General features: G+C 36.2%; 1 protein-coding gene across 2 annotated transcripts in view; it reads right to left on the bottom strand.

Moving 5' to 3' along the window:
* fndc3b (fibronectin type III domain containing 3B) overlaps nt 1-20,430 on the bottom strand; it is a 122,315-nt gene that overhangs the window by 26,792 nt on the left and 75,093 nt on the right. For both annotated transcript variants that reach the window (XM_015375275.1, XM_015375276.1), the window contains exons 8-19: nt 14,413-14,471; nt 11,974-12,125; nt 11,802-11,861; nt 11,520-11,658; nt 10,430-10,483; nt 10,000-10,124; nt 7,948-8,122; nt 7,669-7,755; nt 5,220-5,355; nt 3,746-3,817; nt 3,059-3,177; nt 2,651-2,756 (exon numbers count right to left, since the gene is read on the bottom strand). In XM_015375275.1, coding sequence (XP_015230761.1) covers nt 2,651-2,756; nt 3,059-3,177; nt 3,746-3,817; nt 5,220-5,355; nt 7,669-7,755; nt 7,948-8,122; nt 10,000-10,124; nt 10,430-10,483; nt 11,520-11,658; nt 11,802-11,861; nt 11,974-12,125; nt 14,413-14,471 — 1,284 coding nt within the window. The remainder of the gene's footprint in view (nt 1-2,650; nt 2,757-3,058; nt 3,178-3,745; nt 3,818-5,219; nt 5,356-7,668; nt 7,756-7,947; nt 8,123-9,999; nt 10,125-10,429; nt 10,484-11,519; nt 11,659-11,801; nt 11,862-11,973; nt 12,126-14,412; nt 14,472-20,430) is intronic.

Here is a 20,430-nt window from a genome sequence, read left to right as displayed (position 1 = left end):
TTTCACACCACTCACTGGAGAATATTTGAATATAAGCAAGTCATTTTTCCTTAAAATAAGTGCACTTGTTCTTGAATTAAGCTGGTAAGCGTGACAACAGAAATCTCTTATTTCAGGTGCATAATGTATTCTTATTTTAGGAGTAAAAATCTAATTCAATTGGCATATCCTCTTATTAACCTACTCAAATTAGCAGTAAATACACATATTTTAAGACATTTCTACTTATTTTTAGATAATTTTTGCTGTGAATATTTTGATGCAGAATTAAAGCAAATATTCAAGAACGTATTCAAAAGACAGAGCAACAGTGCTATGCCTGTTAAGTAGAGGGAGATGGTGCAGGACGAAATTGCCGCTCGAGTTAATGCACAAGTTTATATGGAGTTTGTTGTTTTGATATTTACCTAAAAAGTGCATCCTCTCCGTTGTTCTATTTGTAGATCAGTAAAATAGGATTCTTTCTGGTCAAAATCACAATCTTAGTCGGAATTGTAGTAATATATTTTCTAAATAACATTTTTGTCAGCAGAAACTGAAAACTGAATGTCAAAAAACAACAAAACACAAGTAAGAATTAAGTTTCAGAAACCTAGAAATGTTTACACATTTTAAGCAGGAGTTTTGACACTTATTAGCTTAGGTGAATATGTATGTCTGATATAGGAAATACACTTTCCTTTAGATGTCTCCTTAAGATTTCAAAGGAACAAATTTCTAGACATGCAGAATATGTATTTTAAATTTGAAAAATTTATTTTCTTTTAAATGTTAATTTTGACTAGGAAGAAATGTATTTTAGATGTCAGAAAAATATATTCCTTTAAACTAATAAATATCAAACTTGCCTGCCATAGCCTGCTTTATTCAAAATAACATTACAGGGGGAAACTAGTTTATTGTTTGAATGGTATTGTTTCATTGTATTATATTTCGGTGTAATCCCAGAGGAGAAGAGCATCTCTCAGCATGTAAAGGTTTTTTTAAACAGGTAGGACCTGTGTATCATCTCATGGGGTTCCTCCTCATTTTGATCATGTCTTCCATTACAAAGTAATACTAAGTGGGTGTTTGACTGTGCAGTTTTTTTTTTTATATATGATGTTGTTTTCCCACATCATTATTCTTTCACTGATATCAAGTTTTGTTATTTGACCGTGTAATGCTGCAAATGTGAGGATGGGTAAGGTCTGGATGTATGTGATGGATTGTCAGGTGAAACGGTAGCTCCCATAAAGATAACCTTCTGAATATGAAAGATAACTTTCTGAATATGTTTATTTTCTGTGAATTACTGCCACTCCATTAATTGGATCCTCATCTAAAGGATAAACTAGTTGTGTTTTAAACATCTAATTTAGAGTTAGACAAACTTTATTGTCACTTTGAAAATAAATCTAATAGACGTACGGTTTTTTGTTATTGTTCACGCAGAACTACCAAAGAACTATCCTGACTGAATACAGGAAATTGAACAGTGTGATTGGCTTTAGTGAGGGTGGAGACAGAGGACATTGAGTTTATTGTGGACACCTGCTCCTGGCCAGATTAGCTTTAGGCAGAATGTTTCTATGGTAACAGAGACAGAGGTTAAAAAAAAGTTTTTTTTGAAACGGAAAATTCAGATTTTCCCTAATTACATGATTGTGAAACTTGGAGTTTTCATTAAGCCTGCTTCATAAAGTGGACCTCAGATATGTTGAATGCACAATTAATAATTGTAGTTATGTTTTTGAATGATGAATTCATGACTTTTTTAAATGTTACTTTTTTCGTCTAAACTTCTAAACCACCTATTTTTCTGATCAATCTGATGTGTTCCTTAAACATCTTCACCGCAGAAACAGAACCGCTGTGATTACACTGACAGGTTTCCTTATTAGTTGACCTCTGAGGGCAATTATTAAACTTTTTTCTATTTCAGTGGTATTGGATTATATGGGTATGAATATCAGGAGCTATCACAGATTTTCACCTTCGAATTCATATCAGACATTTGTAAAACAACTTTGTAACTTTGTATTTGCAAAAACAAATTATTAAAAAAGTAAGAGGGATGTGGATAAATTTATTGCAACACACTGTGTTAAGTTTTTAATTGAACACTCATTGGGTCAGTCAAGGCTTATGATTGGCTGAATGGATTTTAGATAACATCTGACTTAGAGATCTGCACTTTAGTTTAGCTACCATCTGCTTCAGTTTGGTTGCAGAGGTATGAAAGCAGCCAAGGAGGTCACAGGGGAAAACCCTTTGAAGTGCATTATGTCTGACCTTCAACTCTGCCAGTAATTGAAGCAGCGCTGCTGTATCTGAACTGATTAGGGATGTGCCCAGCTGTATCCGACTGGTTAGAAAAAAAAACTTCCTCAGCACAGCACAGTGCAAATCTCTTAGGCTGCCAAGAAATAACAGTACTAATCTGCAATAATTGGCCAGCATTAAAGAGTTAGTCTAGATATAAGGGGATGTTAGGCATTTAATGGGTAAAATAGGATCTCAATTAGGGTAAAAAGGGGTTGACTTAGTTCCTATTAGAGCTGGCCAGCAAAATATAATCGGCAGCCAGAAAGCAATTTCACTGCTCTGTGGAAAGAGTAAATAAGGGTAAATAAGGCTAAACAGAGCTTACGTGTATGTTTGGACTCACCCCATTCTAACTGGACTTCCTTGTGTTTGGCTTTCCCAACAATCCGCGGCGGCTTGCAGGGTCCAGGTGGGACACTTAATGTATGAACTGGAACACTAACGGTGCACTGCCAGAGCAAAGGAGAAATTACATTTTAAGAGTAAAAGAATAACTATTTATACCACCTGGAATTATAAAAAATATTTTTCCCCATATTATTGCAACGATGGTAATAAATGAGCTGCCTCTGTGTATTATAGCATAATGTAACCAAAATAACCCAAATCTGTATTTTTTACATCATGCTGAACTTTTTTTTTTACAGGCTCGGGCCTCCACTGGGCTTAAAACAGCTTTTCTGAGATCCAGCAAAACTGGAAATCCAAAGTTCATGAGTCACTACAGTAAATTGCTGTCTGTGTGACTTACTGGGCTGTGTCCCCCGGTGGTGATGCTACATACACGTAGGCGGTAAACGGTTCCTGGTGTCAGCCGCTCACACACGCATTCTGTTGCGGGGCCACTGTACGCCACTTCCCACTGGCTTGCTGCAAAACATCAAATGCACGCCACACGCATAATTATGACACTTGTCACATTCATGTGGAAGATTGCACACAATCAATCCCCGGGCTGTTTTTTTTATGTATCTTTGTCATCAGCCTATTTATACTGTCCCAACATCCCATTAGGAAGTTTATATATACACAATGTTTCTTTGTCTTTGTTGTTTTATTGAATTATGGAAGGAAAGTGCTCTCTCTAAAATGCTAAAAATCAACAAAAACATCTTTTTATTACCAAGAATTGAACAATATAATTACATCATCACTGATCAGTCTTCTCTCAATTATTGTATTATAAATATATAGTTATGATTAAGACTCATTTATTTCTTAATCATGATGTATGAATTTTCCTTTTGCATTTGAAATGGACATGGTAGTATTATAAATTTTATATTACCTGTTCCAGGATGCTAACGTCCTGTTTTGCTGATTAAATTATGTTAAAATTATTAAATATGTAAGTGGATTTAAATAAAAGACATCAAAAGTAAAAAATCTAGAAACATGTATGCTGACCATGGAGGGTTTTCTCATGTACTGCATTTACCTTCGGAGCATCCTTCAGAAATCTCTAGGAGATAAGTGAGAGCATCTGAGCCCCCATTGTCCAAGGGTGGATCTGTAGGGGAAATTGATAAACCTTTTTTATGTTTAGGGTAATAATTTTTTTCATGATATTTACTTGATAAAATATTAATTACAATGATATCGGGGAAAAAATGTGCAGTAGAGTAGAAATGAAATATAATGCATAGTCCTGTTAGGCAAAGGACACGAAAACATAACAGATGAGAAGAAAACCCAATAGCTCTGTTTGCCACATATTCATCTATAGAATCATATTTTAAATTAAGAAAACCAAACACAATTGAAGTTTTTAAAATCATGTTCACATTTCCAATGTTTTGTCTAAGCAGATAATTAGTATTTTGATTTAAGGTATGTCCCTCCTAAACTACATTGCACAGCCACATATGTATGATTGAATGTTATCTGGAACTTGAGTTACCTGCTTAATGCAGACAAAAGGGGATTTTCTTTAAGGTACGTGGTGAGCTAATGATGGGGTGAAGTAAAAGAAAAAGTGAATAGGGTGGTCTTCGCTTTGTTCGGCAAAAAAGAATTTATGGCCCAGGATTATTAGGCAATTACAGTCATGAATTCAAGAGAAGGAACAAATCAAGGCTGAGGGGCAACAACACAATGCAGCTAATGTCAGGAGATGACAGAGAGCTGTAACAAAGTCTGCAGCATAAAGTTTGTCAAGTTAGACAAGGGGTTATCTTATTGCTGAAAAGTGGGAGTTCCTGCTGCTTCCAATTACTGCTGCGTTGTTGAACACAAGCATCGCCGTGCTGGCTAATGTAAAGCCATAGTGACAGTTATCGGGGCAGAAGGAAAGTGCTGACAAGCAACCACTCTCAGACAACAATCCCCCTGGTTTATTTCTCTTACTGAACAAATTACCAAATAAATCAGAGGCTTGTGACCTCACAGTCAAGGTTGAGACTGTGCCATGATTACTTTCTCCTTGAGCTGCACTATGTTATGCATTAAGGCAGAGTTTGCTTTTTGTTCCTTCAAACTTTACAATTAAAAATGAAAAGTTAAAAAAATTGATGATGTGCTTTTTAAAGAAATATTTTATAACTTCAGACTGCCTAAAACCACATTACCCCCCACATATTGATTCAAAGACATTATATGAAATCATATTTTGCATAATTCCAGACAGTTTTGTTTGTAATGTTTAAACTATATAGGTATCTACTGTAAAACTTTAATAAATAGATATTTTTAACATATAAATGTTCAAAATATAGAACATTTATATAGAATATAGAATAATAGAACACTTCTATATGCTAATTAATAATCCAGATTATTACAACTGTTTAAAAAAATGTCAAAAAAGAGATAATCTTTCTAAATAAATAATTGCAGCAACTTTCTGTCAAACAGGTTCTGTTTTATAACTTAAAATATACATCTAACAGTAATGAAATGGTTTCAAATATTACCCCACGTGACAGTAAAGCCATAGGGTGTAACTCCGGTGACTTTGGGTGTCGATGGAGGGCCAGGTTTGTCTGGATTGGTGGTGCACACCAACACTTCACTGGGGCTGCTTTTACCTTCCACATTTGACGCAATCAGCTGCAACAAGAGCAACAGAGAGAGCAGAGAGTTAAACACTGGCAACAAGAGTTGCAACAAGGTAGGAGACAATAAATAAGGATAGAAAACAAGGAAAGCAGGTTGAGGTGGGGGGGTTAAATGCTGAGGTGAATCTATAAAAAGGTTTAAAAAAAGCACTTGTGAAAAATAAGGGTCATTATAATTTGCTTCTTTCTCCTGTGCTTCACCGTCTTTATCTTCTTTGAAATACCCTTTCCAATGGACAATCAATTTCCTTTGTTCCAACACATTCACACGGGATGGGAAGAACAAAAAGATCTCCTAACGGCCTCTTTGCACGTGATCACGTCTCACTGCATCATCAGACACCTTGTCTGCCCGTTTGCATGGAGGCACATTGGGAAGTTTTATTGTTGGTGATTGCACCATAAAGGACATGCGAATGCACTTAAAGAGACATGCTATTGGTACATTATGTTTCAGAATGTCCTCACATTATGGACAGATTTCATCAAGGCTTTTAGTAAACTTGATAAATAGCTGCTGAATTGTCTAGTTTCCCCTTTATAAATTGCCGGCAATCTAATGGTGGCAAAATGCCAAAGTCTGTCATGGATTGATGGATGTTGAGTCACACTGAATGACAACTAAATGCACCACTGCTTTTGGAATGATTATTTATTCTATGAGAATCAAAAGACTAGTGGGAATGCATTTGATCATGTAAGAACACTCATAGTTAACTCCATGTATCATTAACACAGGACCTTAGAGATGCATTTCTTTTCAACGGGTGCAATTAGGTGATTATTCAGAAGCAAAACATTGTGGTATGAAATGATAAATTCATAGTTAAAAGACGAGAGCAGCGTTGTGCATGAATGCATTCAATGAACAGCGTTATATGAATACGTTCATATTTTTAGTGAACAGTTAAATGAATGGATCAGTTTTGAAGTTATGAACATGAATGAGATTCTGAGAAGAATGAGCGACACGCACAGCTCACTTTCGCGTTCAGTTGATAACACCTTTCATTGGATAACGTCAGGTTTAACGGCACTTATTACAGCAAACAGAATGACAGACCAGCATACCTACTGCTAGTACTATTCTGCGCATTTTAGACTTATTGACTGGTATTTTTGATGCATGTTATGTGCAAAATGTTCCCATCGGGACTTAACAAGTCTGTACGTCCACCGCTTCCACTTCGAGTAAAAGCATCCAAGCTATCTTTGGAAAAATCTGCTACTGAATGAGGAACAAAAGCACTTGCATGTACCTGTATGTTTCTGAAGTTCTGTGTAATTGGGCTAAATAAAGGCTTCACTGCTCATACAGTATACATTGACTGCATCTAGTATTTTCCATTTATCTCTATATATTATGATCACACATTTAAAGGGTGAAGTGTGAGGTTTTATTTGTAGGATTGTTGCTAAATTTACCAAATGAACTTTTCTAGCTGTGTGAAATTTTCTGTGATAATTTTTTGAAAAAGTGAACAATGAACCTGAGCTAGTTTGTTTTCATCTATGTGAACTGAACCTTTTTTACTTATGAACTGGCAGAACATTGCCTACAAGATTGCACTAGCTGACTTCTGTAAAAAAGCTTAATGTTTTAATGAGACAAACATTGAGTTAAGCTTAGCACAATGACAAGAATATTGATTAGACAGGTGAAAGTGATGCTCTTAATTAAAAAAATCACTGTGCCAGCAATATGCTACGGGACTATTTTGCTGTTATTGCCATCTGTGCTTTGCTCAATATGGATTAAATAATCCAGGAGGATCACAATGAAACTTTTCAGTTTCATTCTAAACAGCAGCTTAATGACTGAATTATAATTTAACTGATTGTTGCAGCAGGAACTAATGCCAAACACAACTATATTAACAATTTATAGACTTTTGAGTGGGATCGCAATGCATTAAACATTGTGCAAAGGCAAAGCTACTCTTTAAACAGCTAAACGCACTAATACCTGTGCCACAATTTGACAACCAATTCATCTAAAACAGGTAAATATATTGAAAGATGTCCTATTTATAACTTTAAGTAAAGCTCCTTTAAAGGTAATTTAGCACTTTACTTTCTCCATCTGAGCAGGAAATTGACTTGTAGACTTAGGTTGAAAAAAACCTAGAACTTTAGTGAACACATCCAAGAAGCAGGCTCTTCTTTAGTCACAAACAACAGAACATTACCACAATCGGATGTAAACAAGAAACATTAATTGAAAAAACAATCTACAATCCACAAATATTACTGAAACATATGCAGACTCATACAGTACATATATTTTGATTATGTTTTTACTTACCCTGAATTTATACTGTGTACTTCTCTTCAGGCCTTGTACAGTACAAGTCAAGTTTTCTCCAGTGTACTTTGGATAAAAATCTGTTCCCTGTAGAAAATACACTGTGATTAATTATCCGTGCAATTAATATTTCACATATTAAACCTTCTAAAATCTATACTTTTCTAAATATCTCCCCTTTGTTTCATCCTATCCAAACAGAAGCTCAAAGCCTTTAGATAGTTTAGTCAAAAAATATGAAAATAAAAACTAGTTTTTAAAACCAATATATATACTCACGCTGTTGTCTTCCTGGATCTCGAGTGTGTATTTAAGCTGCTCTTCAGTGGAGCTGCCCTCAGGACGCACCCACTCCAGGGTCACCCAGGAGACCCCCGCTCTTACCAGCCGTGGAGCGAGGGGCAGGGAAGGCTGAGTCCCTGTGGTGTAGAACACCACCTCTGTACTGAAACCGCTGTAAAAAAAACAAAACAAAAAACTAGTCTTTTAATTCAGAAATTAGAAGAAAACAACTCGACTTGGGCAAACAGAAAAAATGGCAAGGAATCAGTAAATATGGGGAAATTAGATTGTTTTAATTCAAATATGCGAGTTGCAGGAGAAGATACTGGGATACAATGGAGTATTAGAGCCAGACTAGGGTTTTTCTTTTAGAATAAAGTTGTAATATGAGAATAAAGTAATACAATTACAAGAATAAAGTTATCATACCACAACCCGTTTCAGAAAGAAAGCTTTGAGCACTGACCAGCACAGGACCAGCTCCACCAAACAGAAACCTGAATCCACTTTGACATCCTGCCCAATTTGAAGCTGGTGTGCTACAAGACTTCCTTATTTGTCAAACCGATTCCAAAGTATAACTTCACATGATGCTCGACATTCTACATTTGAGGGAAGAAAGTGCTTCTTGTAAGAGCTTTCATAAAATACAACTTTATTCTGGTAACATTAGGGCTTGATTCTAATAATATTAGGACTTTATTCCCATAACGTTGCAACTTTATTCTTGTAATTTTATAACTTTATTCTCGTAATGTTGCAACTTTATTCTCATCATGTTACGACTTTATGCTTGTATTTTTATGACTTTATTCTTGTATTTTTATAACTTTATTCTTGTAATTTTATGACCTTACTCTTGTAATGTTACAACTTTATTCTCATAATTTTATGACTTTATTCTCATAATGTTGCGACTTTAAACTTGTGATGTAACAAATTTATTCTTGTAATTGTATGACTTTATTTTCATAATGTTACGACTTAATTCTCAAATAAATAAATAAAAAAAAGCCTGGCCCTAATACTACATTGTAATTGACAACAATCTATTTGTTATATTTGTATAACACTAATCAGCTTCACATCTGAAAGCTCTAGTAAATAGAGAAAACTGAGTGCTCCTCCCTCTGATTCTCTCTGATGCTCTAATATTTGCTACATCTGCAATAAGCTTATCTTTCTTGATGAGAAAAAACCTACAGATTTTGACCTATTAGAATTTGTCCATATGATAATAAAAGAACGGCTTTACAAATATGTTTTCTCCCCTTCCTGCTGGGAATGGTCGTCAGCGTTTTATATTAGCAGAGCAGATGTTGCTGCTGTGTGTGTGGGAGAGAGAGGAAATAATGACAGTGCTAACCTTTTAAACTCCCTTTCAGACTTAAAGGTACATTCATTATATTTTATAGCATGATTAGCACAACTAGAATGACTAACATCTAGCTTCTCCCCAGTCGTTCACCACAAGCATGTCAAAGCATGTAATCTTCTTATAAAAAGCTAAACCTCTGTACTTGATTTCAACATTTAAATGATAATCAAAATAGTGACTTTAAAACTTTGTCTCTGAGTATCAGATATGAATGGTGTAATCTCTGTTGGGTAAATGTCAGATTTGAACTATTTTAATTGTAGAGTTATAATGATTTTATAAAGAGTAATACAAATACACTTAGATTTACCCTGGGTAGAGTGATAGAAAGCACTAATTTAGTTAGATTTTAGTGTTTGTGCAAAGAGACATTCCAAAAAGGCTTTTTCTTTTTGCTGGCACCTTTAAGCCAGCTGAACAGCAGTGAAAGCAACTAATCCAGGAGAATCCAACACTCTTGTTTGAATCCCACAAGAATGTTAGAATCTAATTAAAGGGATTTTAGGAAATATGATAAATAATTGAATCAATATTAGCATAATTAATACTGGTAATACGCCAGGTGTATGTCTTCTAGAATAGTCTAATAATTTGTGAATGGATGCAAATTTTCTTGCCAATGTATTTAGTCTGTAACATATATCTACGTATTCAGTGACAGGGGACGGTACCTTGTGCCAATGTCGTTATTTGCAGCCAATCTGAATGTGTATCCACAGGCGGGCTGCAGCCGTGTCAGCTTGTAGTGTCTCTGGTTCCCAAAGTAGCAGTCTCGGAAAACACTGTTCCTCTTTCCCTGCAGAGGAAGAAAATTGACAAAAACAAAATGGGAAAATAAGGCTATTAACACAAAAAATACCTGAATTCACTGTGAACAGTATATAATATATAGTATAGTATATAATAATATATTAAATTGTTAAATACTATACTATAAATTGCAATATAGTAATAAAAAGCAAAACGACAAAATTGTTGACTCAATAATAATACTAACAGTCCAAATGCTGTAACTCTTAAAAGCTGCATGTCAATACTTTTAAAGGACATGTCAGCTCCTTAATGAGTCTCTTTTTATGGAAATATCAAGGGTAGGCTCACCTCATCCCACTCAAGCTGGTAGTTTGTGATTTTGGATCCATTGTCGCCTGGAGGCTGCGGATGGCAAAGGGAGGAAGACCAGAGGAGAGAGAAATCAGCGATTTAACCCAGGGTGAGATATCCTGATAATGAGCCTAACAGTGAACCAGTTGTGGTTTTGTGATTGACCTTATATCATGTCTGGATGAAATGAAAGTCTAAGGGGCGTAAAAATCACTTTTGCATTGGGAGGTCAGGGGAGACAGGCAAAAGCAGATGTTAAAATGTTAAATGATGAAACAGGCAAATAATAAGACTCAAGTAAATAAGAAAACTAAATCACTTTGTAAAGAAAGCAGTTGAACAACTCAAATGTATACTTATTCAATAAAAACCTAAAAACCTCTGGCTTAAATTTCCTGACTCAACTTTCTTACTTATAATATTCCCTTACGTGCCTTAAATGAAACTATATTGTTCACTTTGAATCTAGAGAATCCCACAGATATATAGGAGAAGGCTGTGAGGGAAGCGGAAAAGGAGGAATCCAAGAAAGGGAGAACTTAGTGGAAAGGAAAAGAGGGTGTTGACATCTTATAGACAAAAGTTGAGCAACAGGTCCAAAATACAAATATTTTCAATATGTTTTTATTTTCAATACTTGAAAAGCTAATAAATACTGAAATCATCTTTCATGCATTGACAAATATGGTATGAACCCTGTTTAGTGGACCTAGGTTGTAACATCCAGCCTTGTCGATACATTTATACAACTTAACTTGTTTTAGCTGGAATTTATCAGATAGACCAACAAATATTAGTGCATAATCATAAGGTGAAGGGAAATTGTAATGTTTTGTTGGAATTTTTTACCATCAGAAATCTGAAAAGTTTGGCATGCATTGTGCATTTAACCCTCATCTTTCTGATGCATGAAATCCAACATGACGTGCCCATCCACATAAGCTAACAGGCCAGTCAAAAGGAGTGCTAATAGTGAAGCAGCCTCTAGGCTCACAATGAATACAGGGCAAACTGCAAACACAATTAGATTTGTTCATTTCATTTCCACACTATCTGTGCACTCAGATATAATGATATGCATCCGTACCTTCCACTGTAGGCTGAGGCTCGTCTTTGTGCGGTGGGAGAGTTTAGGGGGTAACGGGACATCAGGGGCACTACAGTGTGTGGTAAACGAGCCGACCTCTGAATACGAGCCTCGGACTGAGTTGTACAGTGCCAAAACCCTGAAACAACAGAGCCATAAAGCCTTAGACACTATTTTACTGAACTTCAAAAGGTAAAGCTTTAGATTTAATGTGAGAAAAAAACATTTAAACACAATAGTTTGATCCAGGCAACAATTTTCATAGAAATCTTCAGCTCTTACCGTACATGGTAGTCTGTTGCTGGCCTTAGGTCTTTCAGGTGGTATTCCAATTCTTCCCCACTGAAATATTCCAACCAAAAAAGAATTACATCAACATGCTAACATTAAGCTTGCTATATAAGGAATGTATGGGTAGAACTCCCTTAATTTCTTCAGCATGACAGTTTCCTACCTGTATATAACGCGATACTTTCCATCCTTTCCCTTGTCTGAGAGCGTCAACTCATAGGAGCAGGTAACAGGTATCCCGTTACTGTGCCTGTTTACCAGCCCAGCTGGAGGGGCCCAGGACAGCCGAGCAGCCCGTGCCTGGATGTTAGACACCTAAGATTCACACAAAAATATTCCATTTGGTGAAAATTCATTCCAAATTAAAAGCACATACATTTCATCATGTTTAGAATATGTTTTAATTTAAATTTACACATCTATATTACTCTAACCCTGCAGTTATAACCTGATTCTATTCTTTATGTTTTTGATGTTTGCCAGATTGATGCATTTGTGAAACTTGAAGGCATGATGGAGGATGTTCTTTTTACCGGGTGGATCATCAAAATAAGTGGTCCTCCTAATTGTCAATCATTCTGGTGATGTGTTTACGTAAGGTTGTCAAATGTGCTCGTCCCCATTTTCACTTACCGATGTTATGCTGAGAAATAACTGCCTGCCGAGAATTACCTCCCCTCTCGCCCACTGATGATAAAACGAATTGAAATATGAACGAAAACGAAACTTTTAAACATATTCTTATTGTTTTCATATTTCTTATGCATGTATGCCCTGAAATTGAGAGTTTTGGTGGACAGATAAAGTCGAATGAATACGATTTGTACTTGTATGGAGGCAAGTTTTAGTCGATGTGCTACAGTCAGTGTCCGATGAATATATTTTCTGCTTAGTGGATAGCATTTCCCGCTTTTGCTATCAACACTGTTTTATATCATTTCTGACAAAAGATTGAGAATATGTTTAAAAGTTCCCTTTTCGTTTATATTTCAATCAGCTTTCTCATCAATGTGCAAGAGTTTAGGGCGATGCCTGCTCCCTTGACAGGGGAGGAAATTCTCGGTAGGCAGGTATTTCTCAGTATAACACATGTTGTGAGTCTGATGTGGTGAAAAAATTGCAAATCTTCTTTTGGAAAGTAAGCTTGTATTAGGGATGCAAACAGCAATTTTTAAACAGCCTACACGAGGAGAAATGGGCTGGTGCATGCTCTCACAAGTGTTAAATTGGGTTGTGCATGTGCTTTTTTTTTAAGTGGAGAGGGCGATTTTTTTCAAAAATTCGTGAAAATCCTTCACTACACCTTTAACAGGAGGATGGAATTCCTCAATACGCCTTGATATGACTCATCAGTCAGTAGTTGAAAACTAGATAATACAGAACTGGTTATTTTAGAGAAAGGTCTATCCAAACAGACAGCTGTGTAAGCTGGTAGACCACAAAATAGATCCATATGTTACTGCCGAGATTTCAGTAAGGCACCTTAAATTTCTAAATCCAGCAGACAGACAGTAAACGCTCAAAAGAAGAACTTAACTTTGCATGAAACTTTAATGATATGTCCTGAAAACTGCAACCTTATTTTTTTCTCCTCTATACTAAAGAGTAGCTAATTTTTTAGTAAATTAAAGTTAATTTTTCACTATAATCCAAACCGGGTGTTTTATTTCTAGCACAACCCTATTCTGCTTTTATATTGTTTCAGGGTTTTCAAATTAATATTCCGTGCTAATAAAACAGCATCAGGTTTTAGTCGAAAATTACCTTACACTGAATACTTCACTTGCAAGCCAACAATCTGAGTACTAAATGCAGCAGGTCTTAATATTTTCTTAGATAAACTTGCACCAGTACCCTTACTGTCAATGTGTTTGTTTATGCATAAGTATTTTTTAATTTTCAATTTATTAAAATAAGAAAGGGACAAGTTACCATTCATAAAGTTGAAAAAATGGTCAGTGAAAATGTACATTTCTTTTTCTCTTAACTCTCATGTCCACAATTCATTACATCACCTCAGGGGTCATCTGAGGGTAAAAAGTGCAGTAAATAGCTTCTTAATTCAAAGTCTTTTTTCGGTTATCTCCATCACCCTTATTGCTAAATTTCCCTGTAGTTCATAGATCTATTCTGCTGTTTTATAACATCTCTGTCATAAACTGACTATGTTCAATGGTCCAGTTGCATAGCCTGCTGTTTGAACTCTCAGATGAGATTCTTTTTTTTTTTTTTTTTCATACGAAAAATAGGTCTGCACAGCATAAGCTCATTTACCCACACTCCCCCTGAGGGAATCAAAAAACATGAGTGTTTTTTTCCAGCTGATGGAGGCGAGATGAGACATGGATGAATAGATGCTGCCCTCGTGTGGCGACAGTTAGCACAGCTTGTGCTATAAATTTATAAAGTCACCACTGCAAACATTGTCAGTACAGACTTCAGTTTTCATATTAGCCCCAGTGAGGAGATGCACATACTAAAAAGACATTAGTGCTCATGCCAGAGATGACTACATCAGACAACGGGTTGATTGATGAAAGTGGTTACATGTCTGCTTCCGTGTGCTTAACTGCAGTACTTTTTAAGAGGCATTCATACCCACCTGTGGTTTTTCGATTGTAGACAGCATGTCTTGAACACGTTTCCCTTCTGAATCATGATCTAGGCAGACAGAGGGAAGAAAAATTGAGTAATTAACAAAAAGAAGCTTAACTAAGCACTTTTTAAGGACAGTTTGACTAGATAGATATTGGCACAAGCTTATTCAGAACTACACTCTGCAAACACTGTATCTATGTTTAAAACAACCAAAAATAAAAATTTGGGCAAATTTTGAAAACTGTTTGCATTTGCCAAAAGTATTCATACCCCTTGAACTCTTTTTTCACTAAAACATTACAACCACCCAGTTTAATGCATTTTATATAGACTTCATACAAGTCTCTTTTCAACAAGGAAAATAGAAACTAGTATTTTTTTTATCTAATCTTATTAGAAGCTGTTTAGCTTCAAATCAATAAAAGCAATATTAGGCAATCTGTATTTTTAAAACAATGGTTAGGTAAACAAGTATTAGTGCCTGTGGGTATAATATGACTAATTATGGCAGACAAGAAAACATTGATTGCCTTAATGTACTAGGTTTGATACTAAATTGCCTCTTGATGTAAGAAATTAAGCAAATTTAGTTATTATTTTGTTATATTTTGATGTTTTGTATTTAGTAAATCATGAAAATAACTATGAGCTCTTAAATTAAACTCATAAGGTGTTTTTGTTGTTATTATCATATTGATCAAAACAGATTTACCTTCATTTTTAGCAGTCATTAAATTAGGAAGAAATTTAAGGAACAAGGGTGATACGTTTTTCATATCAGGGACTGCATTTAAACATTCCTCGAAACATCTGCTTTGGATGAACCCCCATGTCTTGGTTAACTTTCTATTTTATTTTGGGTCATCAGAGTAAATAAGTAAAATACTTTTGACAGACAATTTCTAGCTAAAAAAATGCAAGATTAAAAAAAACATAACAAAATGTCTGAACATATTCTATGCAACTAATCTTGCAATAGTGTAAAGACAGACGCAAATTCCACTGAGCGACTGTTGACATATGGTGGGTGATGCAACTAGTTTTCTTCAGCATGCTCATATTTCATCTCCAAAAGTCGTGAGGAACAGAGTTCTTGGAAAACACATAAAATTATCCACGATTCCACTGAAAAGAATTAGTAACCGGTTCCTCACCCAGCAGAAACAAAATGGTGATCACAAAGAGAAAAAAAATGCAAAGCCTAATTTCCTCCGTAGACAAGAAACAACATTCTAAAGTAATTTCTTCTCAGAAAACATCATCCCAATCATTATTATGCACTATTTATAATCACTTATTCTTGAACAGAGGAATGAGGTTTTTGGAATGGTTGTGTTTTCCAGTGCGCTCAAATACAAAAGCAAAAATGATGATGTAATAAGTAGAAAATCGTGATAGCAGTTTAATAAGGGGAATTGCCTTCTGAGAAAATGTACAACCCTTTTTTTCAGAAATGTTTTGCTAAATCATCCCTGTGCCTCAAATACAAAACATCTCTGACCTTATTTACATCTGGAATGTGTCATGTGGCATAAATCTGATATTTGTATTATTTATTGTGATAATAATAAAAGTCATAATAACAATATTTAATAAAAAAAAAATCTCACTTTATTTAGCCATAAAGCTAAGCAGAGCCACAGAACCCTAAATAGTAAACAATCAAATAAGCATCTCTAAGACATCTCTGACATCTATTAATGCTATTCTAAACAACAAGTACATTCAATCATACTTATACGTAGTAATAAGTATTTTATGCCCCTACAATAGAGGTAGAATTATAATAAATGTTCAAACAGTAAAAGTAAGAAAAATGTATGTTATTTTAGGAATACTAAAACTAAATACTAAATAATCTTCAGCAGAGGTGTGAAAAGTATTAGTATTTATTACTCAAATAGAAGTATAAATTCTTATGTTTAAAAGTACTTTTGTAGAAGTTAGAATATCAACAGCAAGATGCTGGGTATGAAAATTGTCCCGTGTTTTATTTTATTCAGCATTGTATTGTCATTACACTGTCACAAGTACAGAGCAATGAAATGCACTCTGTGCATTTAACCCATCCCTCTTGGGGAGCAGTGGGCTGCATTTGTGCGGCCCCCAGCAGTGAGGGGTTAAAGGAATAGTACACCCAAAACATGATTAGCCTTCATTTTCTACTCACCCCCATGCTGAACAACACTCTGGAGTACTTTTTTGATATCTCAAATGCATCTGGAGATCTGGGAGGCTTCTTGCTGTCTGCTGATATTCAAATAATGGAGGTCTATGGTGCCCGAGACAGAAAGGTCCATAAAAGTCCACAAAAAACGTGTCAATATTCCTCCATACTGCTCGTCCAATGTATTCCAAGTGTCCTGAGTGGGTAGCATCCAGAATTTACTTGAAACGAAGTCATTTAGAATGTTTTTAGAGCATAAACAGTAGTGTATAGGATTTCCTAAAAGCGTGTTCACGAGTCTACGGAAACCGCGGCAGACCAAACCAGATGAAAGTGCGCATTCAGCTCGGCAAAGAACTCATGCCCTTCCTCAACACTGAAGTCCTCAGACATTTTTCTTTCGTTGTTTCTTTCTTTGCACAGGTAAACAGCACATTTCTTCTTCTACGCTTGCATTATCGGCAGAGCAGACGCTGAATATGCACTTTCATCTATATCCTATATAGATGAAAGTGCTATCCTATATACTACTGTTTATGCTCTAAAAACATTCTAAATGACTTCGTTTCGAGTAAATTATGGACGCTACCCACTCAGGACACTTGGAATACATTGGACGAGCAGTATGGAGGAATATTGACACATTTTTTGTGGACTTTTATGGACCTTTCTGCCTCGGGCGCCATAGACCTCCATTATTTGAATATCAGCAGACAGCAAGAAGCCTCCCAGATCTCCAGATGTATTTGAGATATCAAAAAAGTACTCCAGAGTGTTGTTCAGCATGGGGGTGAGTAGAAAATGAAGGCTAATCATGTTTTGGGTGTACTATTCCTTTAAGGGTCTTGCTCAGGAACCCAGAGTGGTAGTCCGTGAGAGTGGGGCCTAAGGACCCCCACTGGCAACTCATTCCCCCCAGCTGGGATACGAACCCAGGCTTCCTGTTTGCAGGCGGGTGACTTACCACTTGCCAGTCGCTAAAATGACAGCATGACAGTTTTAACCCCTTATACATCTCAGAGGGTGATCTGAGATGTTAATTTTCTGTTGTCAGATAATTAACAAATTTGAAAATAACAAACAGTGACTACATGATATAAATGTTGGAACACATGATGACTATTGTTGCTATTGGTGGAGATAAAATACACTGAGCTCGGTGTGTTTAAAATGTTCACTTAATGCTGCAGTATTTTTGTCATGTCTTTTTAAGTAAACAATGACATAGTGGAATACCCCCAGTGGCCATTTTTGATGATGTTCTGATTCTTATAAACTGAGTTTTTAATGACTGCATACTTAGTCCAAGTGAGGACACAGAGAGTTCATCTGTTTAAGCCCAGTCTGACAGGGGGTGAGAGCCTTACTCTGCCTGGGGGTTTACTTATGACTCATGGTAACAATGATGTCATGGAATTACAACCTCAACTTGACCTCCCTGCGTGTAACTGTGTATTGGAATTAAAAACAAAAGCATAAAAAGACTGTGAGCGTGTGGGAAGGTGTCAGGTTACAAAAAAACTGTGATGAGCGACAATAGGAGTGTGATTAAGTCGCTGTGTGCAGATGTGTGTGTGGAGTCTGGTAGTTCAACAGGTGAAGCATAAAATCTGCATCACTGTGTGACACAGTGGCTCATTAGTACATTTATTTCTATATGAGCACTTTATTCCTCATTCACCCTTTAAAATAAATTGTGATTTTACTTTGAACCCTTGAAAGGACTCTGGCTGGTTTTCACAGAAATGGGCCTTCTCATTACTGTGATGTTTCTCTTTTTTTTTAAGAGGTCCACAGCAGTGTAAAGTGATATAAAAAGTAATTTGGACAATTTACTTTATTGCTTTAGCCACATGTTTACATTTCATTGATCCACTGAAAGGTTGACCTCTTTTGCAGCCTCTCTCTCAGAGGGTTTTCCTCCAGAAATTGCACTGTATTTGGCTTTAACAATTTTCCAACTGACTCCTAGCGGCTTCTCTACTGTGAAAGAATAGCATTACCACAGCATGATGCTGCCACCTCCCTGTTTTATTGTACAGGGAAATAATTGAGCTTGATGTTCAGTGTCAGCTCTAAATCACACTGGCAACTTTCTGAACAGTTCACTCTGGATTCTTTTTAGGATAAGTTTAGGCGAAATCCACTCTTTCATTTGATAATGATAATAATAATAACAACAATAATAATAATAATAATAATAATTTAACTTTATTGATCTCACACTGGAGAAATTCAACCCATCACCTTGAGGAGCAGTGGGCTGCCATTGTGCGGCACCCGGGGAGGAGTGTGGGGTTAAAAGTCTTTGCTTAGAGACGCAGAGTGGCAGTCTGTGGGAGTGGGGCTCGAACTTAGAACCTCAGGATTCTGACCACCAGGCCACCACTCCCCAAGTAGGAAAACTCGTCATTCAATCAAATGATTCCCGCAGTGTTCAGTGCATACTAACTTCTGCTCTTATCCCTATAGAAGGTATGTGCAATGTCAAATATTGTGGTTTTCTATTCCCAGAACAAAATTTTCATCGTTCATGGTGTCAAATAACTCCCATCCAGTACCTAATATGGCTGTCAGTCCCTATTTCTAAAGGATGAGGCTGGACGGCATCAATCAACAGCACCACAAAGCCAGTGTGAACTACTGCATTGACTACAATGGCTTTGCGATGGAAAGCAAAAATTCTCAAATGAAAAAGTTACTTTTAACTGTGCATAAAGACCAAAAGAAAAATTATTATCCAAACTGATTAGAGAATCTTTTTCACTTTTTCGCAACGGGAACCTAAAGGTTAGGTTACTTTAATTATGATTAAATGAGTTTTATTTACTATTGTTTGCAGGAATAGTCTTCCACACCTATGCGGCAGAGTGATAAACATAGACGTAATTAATATTTAGGTTTGACATTCTACTTTAAAATTGTTAAAAAACAAAACACGTGCATAAGCTTAAAAACTCTTGATTATTTGCTTACCATAGAAGAACCACTTTTTCTCAGGTACGTTAGTGCCTTTTTCTGTCATGTTTTTTTTCTGTGATGGTAGGGACACTTTTGCATCTCAGCTACAAACTGTGAACTTTTCACAAAACTTCATGTCCATAACCTGAGGTATCCATTTAAGGTCAATTGAGTAGCATAAAAGATATTACATCTGTATTTTTAATCCCCCTGGTGGCAAAATGAAAGGCATTCTTCATAATTTCTAGCAATATGTGTTTTTCTTTCAAGCTTCTGACTTGTTTTTCTAAGAATAACTTACAGTTTTAAAAAGGAAATTGTTCCGACTTTATTAAGGCTAAGCTGAAGGACTTTCTTGTGTGGATAGCTGTGGTCGTAGCAACTGTAGACAAAACACTAATATTCAGTAAGATGAAATTAAGTTGGCCAACCCACAGGCGCTGCTTGTGACAGATGAAGGAGACGCAAATATTTCTCAAAGCTAATAATAAACCATGATTCTGTTGCTATCCCTCGTGATTCGCTGTTTTGACTCAGTGTGGTTAATTCCAGCTGTTTAAGTGCTCAACATAGAGATCAACTACGAAGCTGAGGCTGACGGCTGAAACAGAAACCGAACCTACTCCTGGTGTTACTCCACACGTTCCTTTGTCCTCTCTGTCCCTCGTGTCTTTCCCCTTCTGTTTTTCTGTGCTGCCCACGCACCCTCACTTCCTCTCCCCATCTGACCTCACATCCTGCCAGTTTCTGACTGCCTGTTTTCGATTAACGGGAACAGACAGACACAAAAGCAGGGAGAGGGAGCTGCGGCCGAAGGCAGGAAGAGAGGAGAAGGCGACGATGGCCAAAATCAAGTGCTGAAGGAAAGAATATCAAGCATAAGGGCAGTCCAGA

Source organism: Cyprinodon variegatus, unplaced genomic scaffold, assembly GCF_000732505.1.
Source record: "Cyprinodon variegatus isolate N-32 unplaced genomic scaffold, C_variegatus-1.0 Scaffold116, whole genome shotgun sequence".
Lineage (NCBI taxonomy): Eukaryota > Metazoa > Chordata > Actinopteri > Cyprinodontiformes > Cyprinodontidae > Cyprinodon > Cyprinodon variegatus.
The sequence above is the reverse complement of the archived record's forward strand: the minus strand, read 5'-3'. Positions and strand labels throughout refer to the sequence as shown.